Genomic DNA, 9,679 nt, shown 5'->3' with positions numbered 1-9,679 from the left:
ATCTGTTGTTTAAATTTAGGATCTTTCGACCTTCTGCCTTGTTTCCTCTCGATTCATCGCTCGATAACAATCGGGTTTCTTTTCGGTTCAGTAAAAGTATTATGAGTACGAGTACGAGTATTATTTTTCACGCTCGTATCCTCGTGCAGCTTAGTGTCACGTGATCGCTTTACAGCAAATCAGAATACTCTCTGATAAATGCCCTTTACATAACACATTAATGGAGTCATTATGTTGACAACAACAACTTTCATTTGTTAAAGTTACCCTTGCATTTTAGAACACAAATAATCCTTATCACATTGAGGTGTTCAGTAACCAAGTACCTGTTCAGTCTATCAAACCGAATGCCGGATAATTATTACGTAACAAAAACAAGACGTCGGAAATGTTGTCGAATGTGGCCGGATCTATAGCTTTCAAAGAACATCAAAACACATGGTATACAATTACACAGATGTTGATTGGAGCTAGAATTTAGGAGATCGCACTGAAGAAACTATCCATTAAATACATTCACAGTTTCGTTCGTTTATATAATTTAATGATAAAGATGATTCAGACCTAAACGGATATTATACAGCAATTGTGTGGACATCAACACGAGCTACAAAGGACGATGTTCCTCAAATTCAAGAATAATGAAGAAATGAAGAATCTGTCTTTAAATTTAAAAAAAAAAACAGTTTGCTATAAAGTAGCTAATAAGTTAAATTTACTTGTTTGTACAAACTAACTTTTCTTCGCATTTGTTATAGATAAAGCACCCCCCCCCCATAACACCTTTGTTCAACACGTTGAAGATCGTAAAGCCCATATTCAGTACGATCAAAGTGGGAGAATCGCCCTACCATCAAACAGGAATATAATATTATGTGTTTCGTCATATAACAACTATTATTCTGTCTGCGTATCATTATGAAAGTGAATGTGTGTCGGTTCAATTTCTTATGACATTTTTTTACATTCCCTCTCAATTCAATACTTTGGACAAATGATTGCACGATTGCGACGATGTAATAATGGTATACACATGGCAATTGCCCTATGAGCACCGTTTATGTCACGTGATCTTCAACCGTCATCGTAATGACAGCATCCAGAATGCCTTCCCAATCTTCTTGTTTAATGTATCTTCAATAAATCCAAGCAAAATTGAGAAATGTTACTTGGCACTGCCGCGAGCATTTTAAAAGCAAAGTGTGATTGAAGAATATTTGCGGTTATAGGAAGTGAGATTAAAAACTAATGGAATGCCAACATAAGGGGAAAGGAACGTCCCCAGATAGCTTTTAGGTGCTTCATCTTTAACATTACCAAGAAATCTGAAAATACAAACGTCTGGCATTCATGCCTTGCATATGTATCATTACTGGTTGCTGACCTATAGTTAACCCTGGTGGCGCTAAATGTACGGCGTCTACTTATCCCAATTGACGGGGATGAATGCAGACATCATTCGTTCGGAATGAAAGATATGCGATGGCTTCAGAGAGGGGGCTTTACCCCCCCCCCCCACCCTCCCCCCCCCCCACACACACAAACACACACCACCCCCACCAACCTACGCCTCCATTACCATGTAAACTCGTGATGCGCACGTGCGTGAAGTTCTTTAAATGAAATTCGAAATGAACATGAATACAATTTAAATGATGATTCGCGCCATTTACCCCCCCCCCCCCCCTCACGCATGCATTCACTCATCATACTCCTATCATTCAACTTGGCACGTCTATCGCGATTGGCATTGCCCCATGTGTAGTTCTGTGACATGTTCCTTGATAGGATCTACTGGGAACTTTTAGTCGTATATGCCGTGACCTGTATCATTGAGGACCATCTACGGTTAAGATACCTGTTTAATATCTCAACCAAGGCTCAAATTAATTTTTTGTCCACGGGGGCTCTTCCAAAAAAAAAAGAGCCCCCGTGAGCCCTCTCACGGGGGCTCTTTTAGTACCGACGGGGGCTCTTTTTTAATACAAATTTTCATTGAATTGGTACCCATGAAACTCCTAAATTCCTTGGTATTTTATCATTATCATTTATTTAAGTCGGCATTTTCCCTCTTAGAAATTTACTTGTTACATACGTGTTATTGACTTTTATCTCCGTGATGACATTCTCTCCATTTCTTCCCGCTCTGCACACAATGTCCTCCTCATTATTCGGAGCAACCTTATTTACATTCTTTCTTTACTTTTAGTTTTTACCATATCCTTCCAAAACACAGGGGCGGATCTAGCTTTTTGCTAAGGGGGGGGGGGGGGGGTAACCCAAATACGATGTGGAGCATCGTCCACGAGCCGCGTAGCGGCGAGGCGATTTTTGTTGTTGCTATTTTGAACCCCCGTTTTCCTGGCATCTACAAACATGCGGAGCATCGTCGAGGAGCCGCGAAGCGGCGAGGTGATTTTTTGGCGCTATTTTGAACCCCCGTTAATTAGTGATATTTTCCTGGCATCTACTGACATCTACTAATACTGTGTAGGTCTGGACACAATGACACATGATAGCATTTTTCTATGCACATCACATTTTCACTTGGCAGCCCACGGGGGGAGGGGGGGTGGTTATATAAACCCCCTAAACCGCCTAGATCCGCCCCTGCAACATCTTTGGTGATCTTCTTCTCAATATTGATTTACTGGTCGAGTTACATTATTTGCTAATCTTTTAGAATAACCAGATTTCAGAGGATTCACACTTTTCACAACGAAAAACTTCTCCATGTTTCAGTCCTTGCGCGATCGTCTCCAGCTCCAGCAGATATTGGGCGTCAGCAGCGTGCACACCGGTACTACCGGCGCAGTATAGCCACTGCTGACGGCCGCACTACAGCTGCACTGCGAGCTCTGTTGTTTGTATCGGTAATACTCATAGAGATGGGAGAGAAAGCGCCATCTAATTAGTTCCATTTTATTGGTTTAAGGTTTGAAAATTGATACTCAATATTGTGTTAAAGTTATATCAGAAAAGATAATCTTTATTTTATAATTCCACGGGGGCGATTTTTAATTTTGCAATCGCCCCCGTGAACCATCTGACGGGGGCGATTGTGGAGCTCACGGGGGCGAATCGCCCACCGCCCCCGTGTATTTTGAGCGTTGATCTCAACTGTATATACATCATTTACATTTAACAAAATAATGTGTGCCCTAATTACGTTGTCATGTGGAAGCATTATACCCTTTATTTGATTCCTCATAGAACTTGCTCTCAAATGTTGTTTATTTTCATTTTTTAGAGTTTCCCCCTGGAACTATGACTTTAATTTCATACATATTAATTTTGTATCGCAGTTCATACATTATTGACAGCTTGGAGACTCCAAGTACCTAATATCGCGTTTTAGAATTTAGGTCTTGCTTTCGTTTTGGGATTAAATTTAGTGAGGCCTTTCTTCAGTCATCCCCTCCAACATATTCATGAATTAATGATGTAAACGGTAACCTAGACAGGTAGGTGGCGTGTATCACACCAAAAATACCTTCAAAATCACCCGATCTGACCGGTAACCCGACACATGCTCCGCCGACGATTGCTCCGCCGAAATTTACTCCGCAAAACGCGACAATTGCTCCGCGACATTTGCTCCGCCGACAATTGCTCCGCCGACATTTGCTCCGCCGACATAATATGTTCCGCCGACATTTGCTCCGCCGACATTTGCTCCGCCGACAATTGCTCCGCCGACAATTGCTCCGCCGACATTTGCTCCGCCGACAATTGCTCCTCGAACGACAGTTGCTCCGCCGACATTTGCTCCGCCGACAATTGCTCCGCCGACATTTGCTCCGCCGACAATTGCTCCGCAAAACGCGACAATTGCTCCGGTGACATTTGCTCCGCCGACAATTGCTCCGCCAACAGTTGCTCCGCCGACTTTTGCTCCGCCTGAAGCGACACTTGCTCCGGTGACATTTGCTCCGCCGACAATTGTTCCGCCCAAAAAGTGTCCCATAAAATACAAATGCTCCTAGTACTACGACAAATGCTTCGCCGACAATATTTTTTTTCACGGGTTATTTTCGTTTCTTTTTTTCTTCATTTTCTGAATGCATTTCATGAAATAATGTAGATGAAATGAAATGAATGAATGTTGATGACAATAATAATAACTAGATTTGTAATACTTGTTTTGAACAAGTATAGGTGGGCTGGTCTCACTAAAATATGAGACAAAATAAAGGGCAAATTTAAGATAGCTTATTGTCTCAGCTACAACATACTCGAATTTCAGCGTAAACGAAGCTTAAACGACGGAGATATTGCTCGCGAAAGACGGGAATGTAGAATCCAGTTTTGAAAAAAGTCATGGCCCATAGAGAATACACGCAAAAAGTGAAAAATTGATATTCCTCCTTTAATCGCAAAAATACGCCATGATGCTTTTGTCAAAATGAAAAATTGTGAAGGCTGCATTCGTAGTGAATTATCTCAGCTAGAACATATCGAAAGTTGGAAGAATACCAATCAATATTTACAGAGATACAATCAATTTTCCAAAAATATGCTGATGTCATAATATGCAAATTGGAATTTTGAGTTCGGAGGCCAATATGATGACGTCATGAGTTAATTGAGGGTCAAATGAGACAATAAATCATATTTCCAATTCATACTCTTGTTACGAATATGCAAATTAGATGATTTATGAATATGCTAATTTTTGGGGATGTTGCTCGAGTTGAGAATAATAAACGAAGAATCGGATCAAAAGGTAACCAAATCGTCTTGATTTTCATTATATATCAATATAATTCCGAGTTGTGGAAGGGCCAATATGAGTAGATTGTCCCGACCCAACAGATTGGGGGCTTGTCTCAAGAGCTAGATATAGTAACATATGCTATTTTGTTACTTTTCCGATCCGAAATGCGTATTGTGTGGAGTTTACCTTTTGTCCCATTCATGGGTTTTGGTGTGGTTTTCGCACACATTTAATGACTGTGGAATGTCTGTGCTGTAGTCATGGTAGGCTCTAGTGTAGCGTCCATAATAGGGTTAAGCCTACACACTACAGTTTGATTTTGTTTTGTACTGCATGATAGCTCGAGTCTTGTCTGGGGTATATGCCCCTTAGATGTCGTCTCATTGGTATGAAATTCACTGCACATCTGCTGCGGTTGTCTGGTATTCTGGTCCTGGTTTTGCTTGTTCTTGCATGGCAGTCGTTGAAGGAGTTAGTCGGTTTGACTTTTAACTTTGCCTCGGCTTCGTTTCTACTTCTAGGGTAATGGCCTAGATTAGTTGTTTGCATGCAATCTAGTTTGCTACACATCTGATGTAGTGTGGGACTGTGGGTACTGGACTTTTTGGAAGTTATTCCATGTTTCACGTGTGTTTGTGTGATATTAAGACTAGATCTATAAGTGTAAGTGTCAGAGTTGATGAAATCTAACAAAAATTGACTTGAGTTGTGGAGGTGGAGTCTCAATATAACCCTCTGCTGCATGGCTACATGTATATCAATTTCACAGAATTGGTGATAGTTTGATGCTTAATCAATTTTGTTTTGCTTAGTCGGTTGGTAAATTTTGTTGTTTCATCTGTTGTTGGACTATACTCTGTGTTGATTCACATTCAACATTTTTCTTGGATTTTCTTTCCAGTCGTCAGAACAATTGACCTACTTTGTGAGACTTGTGCAACTTGCACAGACTAGATCTATACAATGGCTGACTTTGATATTGAAAAGTTTTTGAGTCAGGACTTGACCATTGGCCGGTTACGTCAGCTACGAAAGGTTGATTTAACAGCTGTAGGAACAAAGCTATCGGTAAATCTAACTGGTCACAAAAGCAAGGCAGAAATAGTTGATGCAATTACAGCCCATGCAGGACTGAGCGCTGCGACGGCCGCGGCCCGAGCGGACGCGCCTACAACTAATGATAATGGTGGTACTCATAACCAAGATAAAGCTACCAGTGACGAGGTTGACCTTGATTTAGCTAAGATTGAGCTAGAGGAGAGAAGAGATAGAATAAAGGCTGCTGAGCATGAGAGAGAAATGGAACGAGATGGAATAAAGGCTGCTGAGCATGAGAGAGAAATGGAACGAGATAAACTAAAGGCTGCTGAGCATGAGAGAGAAATGGAACGAAAGAGGTTGGAATTTGAAATGATGCGTCATAATGACGTGACTTCTCAGGGCAGTCAGTCTGGTGAGAGAGACAAGAGGTTAATGGAAGCTGGGTTCTCTGCTAGGGTTAAGCTTGTTCCGAGATATGATGAAAATGAGCTAGATTCATTCTTTCTTATGTTTGAGAGGGTTGCCAAGAAAATGGAGTGGCCGGAAAATGAATGGGCATTGCTCATCCAACAAGTGATTTCTGGTAAAGCTCAGTCGGTTGTTTCTGCACTGAGTTATGAGCAGGCATTTGATTATTGGACAATGAAGGATGCTATTCTTCATTCATTTGAGTTGATTCCAGAGGCCTACCGTCAGAGGTTTCGCAATCTCAGGAGAGAAACTGGAGAGACTTGTGTAGAGTTTGCTTGGAAAAAAGAAGTTTCCTTCGACCAGTGGATCAGATCTTTGAAAATAGATGCCACATATGATTCTCTTCGAGAGATTATGCTCATTGATGAGCTTAAAAGATGTATGTCTCAAGAGGTTAGGACATATGTCAATGATAATGTAGTTAGTGATGTGAGAAAGGCTGCCATGTTGGCAGATGGGTACGAATTGACACATAAAGGGAGTAGTTCACCACTTACTAGGCGTAGGAATCAATCTAGGTCACCTACGACTCAGAGAAAGTCAGGTAACACCGGCACTAATCAGGGTAGTGGTTTTGGAACTGAAGGCAGACTTCTCTGTGCCTACTGTAAGAAAGAGGGCCACCTTAAGACGCAATGTCCAAGACTAAAATTAAAAGAAAACAATCTTGAACAGGAAATTACACAGCCTAGTGGCTTTGTGCGCATAGCAGCAGTCGACATGCAAAAACGTGTAATGAATGATCACAATGAAACAAAAAGAAGTGATCAAGTAAGAGATGTTGGACATGATGAGGAGATTGATGAAGGATTTCTAGATTTTGTTTCTTATGGCACGGTTAGGTTTAGTGTTGATGATAAGGAGTTGCCCATCACGATTTTAAGGGATAGTGGTTCTATGAAGACTCTGCTTATTGCTGATGCGTCGTCCTTGGACACAGAGAATTTCACAGGCAAGAAAGTTTTGATTCAAGATGTGAATGATGGCTTCAAACCGGTTCCATTATATAACATCGAGCTTAGCAGTGGTTTAGTATCTGGACCAGTGACTGTTGGCATTGTTACTAAGTTGCCTATGAGAGGAATCTCAATGTTGCTCGGCAATGATTTAGCCGGAGGTAAGGTGTTCCCATCACCCGTTGTGTGTGACATTCCTGAGGTGAATTTTGAGGCAGAGAAATTGGGAAGTGAAGTTCCTGGTTTTTCCCCTTCGTGTGTAGTTACTGGAGCCCAGGCTATGAAAAAGAAAGAAGATGACAGGGATGGTGACGTCAATTTGGGTGACACTTTTTCCAGAACGTTGGAGGAGGGCCAAGATGACCAGAGTCATGCTACGACTATCTTCAGTCAGCCTGCCTTGATTGAGGCTCAGAATGCAGCAGAGGACTTGAAGAAGTTGTGTGATGTTGCTCTACCAGCAGGAGAAGCTGAAAAAGTGTCGCAGTGTTATTCCACAAAATGTGGTGTACTGATGTCAAAACCAGTGCTGGACGCTCCAAACTTCCAGAAGCCTTTTCAGCTTGCCGCTGACGCCAGTGATGTAGGAGTTGATGTTTTTCTCCTACAGATGGATGACATGGGTCTCCTGGAACCCATTAGCTACTTTTCCAAGAAGCTCAACCCCCACCAGCGAAGATGTTCTACTATAGAGGAGTGCCTTGGTCTCGTCTTGCCAGTTCAGCGCTTCAACGTGTACCTGAGCAACTCTTCAGAGGTGACTGTATTCACAGATCATAATCCATTGACTCTTCTTGAGCGCTTCAGAAATGAAAACCAGAGACTGTGTCAGCGGAGCATAATCTCCAGCCTTATGCACTGAAAGTGACTAATATCAAAGGAAAGGACAATATAATCGCAGATACACTTTCTAGAGCTTAAGCAAGCCTACTGAACATTTGACAAATTGTGAAGAAACTAGAACTTTAATATTTTGTCTTTATTCGTCATAAGGAATCTACACATGATTTATTGCTTTGTATCTGTACATGTACTTAAATGCTGTGAACTGATGGATCAGACAGTTCATTAATTTTGAACAGTGATATGAATGATCATGTATGAACATTTCACCTATTTACAGGGAGATGCCAGTATGGACAGTGGACTATATTCTGTGGAGAATGTGCACCATATGTCATTGTTTCCTTATCTGTGCCTATATGTATAATGATTTCATGTCTTTTCTTGATTCTGTTTGTTCGTTATTAGAATAGTTTTCTTTTGATAAAAAGGGAATAGTTATTGTTAATAATAATACCCAGCATTGTTAGCTATGCAATGCAAAGGCTTAATGCATTTACCATTTCATAACAACTTAAAAAAATTACAGGTGTAAAACAAATTGAAAGCAAAACAAAGGTGTAGCATCACAACTTGCGTAATGTTGTTACACAGATTTCAAAGATTATTGACTGCCAGTATTGCATATGTATGTGCTTGTGATTTAACTTGATAAGTCTTGCTTATATTTGTTTGTATTTAAACAAGTTTCAATTCATAGCTTGCAGCAGTAACTCAACAGATTATGTTTTTCATGTAATATGTACACGAAATATGTGCATGTGTGTACCCTTATTCTTGCATTTCATGTCAGAAATATTTCAAATCGAGCTGTGCACAGTTATGTGGATCATTATAACATATTGCTTCTGTTGACCCACATATTTAATGAGACACTGCATTTCGACATAGTAATGAGGTGTCGTCATAGCAACGCGTCATGTGACTACGTTGTACGCGTTCATTATATGAATATGCAATCATTTGTTATGCGAATTGTGTTTTGCGCATGTTGAATATCAGCGCCTTTGCTGAATATTCAGTGTTTCATTTGTCGCGCATGCTTATTACGCTCATATATTCATTATGTGTGATGTGTAGAGATGTGTTCCGACCATTACAGTTTGTGGTTCTTTACAAAACACAGGCATTGTGTTTGATTAATGTCCTGGTACTTACTTACAGGTTTCAGGAAGAGATCATATAATGTTGATCCATCAAAGTTGTTTTCCTTTTTCTGCAGTTTGTGTTTTGTTATTGAATGTTGGAATGAAAGGTCTAATCAGTCTGTCTTCGATATTAGAAAGATGATCTTCATGCTAGCTTTTAAATATTTTTTGTGTGGTTAATTTATCACCTTTAGATCTTACGATTATTGTTCAGAAGAAAGTTCTAACTACTGATAGAAACTTTCTTTTATGGGGGGAGATATGTTACGAATATGCAAATTAGATGATTTATGAATATGCTAATTTTTGGGGATGTTGCTCGAGTTGAGAATAATAAACGAAGAATCGGATCAAAAGGTAACCAAATCGTCTTGATTTTCATTATATATCAATATAATTCCGAGTTGTGGAAGGGCCAATATGAGTAGATTGTCCCGACCCAACACTCTACAAAATATAAAAAAAAATTGGGGGTCACCTTACATTCTAAAGAGCTACGATGG

General features: G+C 40.4%; 1 protein-coding gene across 1 annotated transcript; it reads left to right on the top strand.

The window, feature by feature from the left end:
* Window positions 1–4,900: 4,900 nt before the first annotated feature.
* LOC115919394 lies at window positions 4,901–9,067 on the top strand. The gene is made up of 2 exons (XM_030973062.1): window positions 4,901–6,016; window positions 6,101–9,067. The coding sequence occupies exons 1-2, from the start codon at window positions 5,681–5,683 to the stop codon at window positions 8,045–8,047; spliced, it is 2,283 nt and encodes a 760-aa protein (XP_030828922.1). The 5' UTR covers window positions 4,901–5,680; the 3' UTR covers window positions 8,048–9,067.
* The last annotated feature ends 612 nt before the right edge of the window (window positions 9,068–9,679 follow it).

The sequence above is a fragment of the Strongylocentrotus purpuratus genome, unplaced genomic scaffold, assembly GCF_000002235.5.
Source record: "Strongylocentrotus purpuratus isolate Spur 01 unplaced genomic scaffold, Spur_5.0 spur5_scaffold_6, whole genome shotgun sequence".
Taxonomy (NCBI): domain Eukaryota; kingdom Metazoa; phylum Echinodermata; class Echinoidea; order Camarodonta; family Strongylocentrotidae; genus Strongylocentrotus; species Strongylocentrotus purpuratus.
The sequence above is the reverse complement of the archived record's forward strand: the minus strand, read 5'-3'. Positions and strand labels throughout refer to the sequence as shown.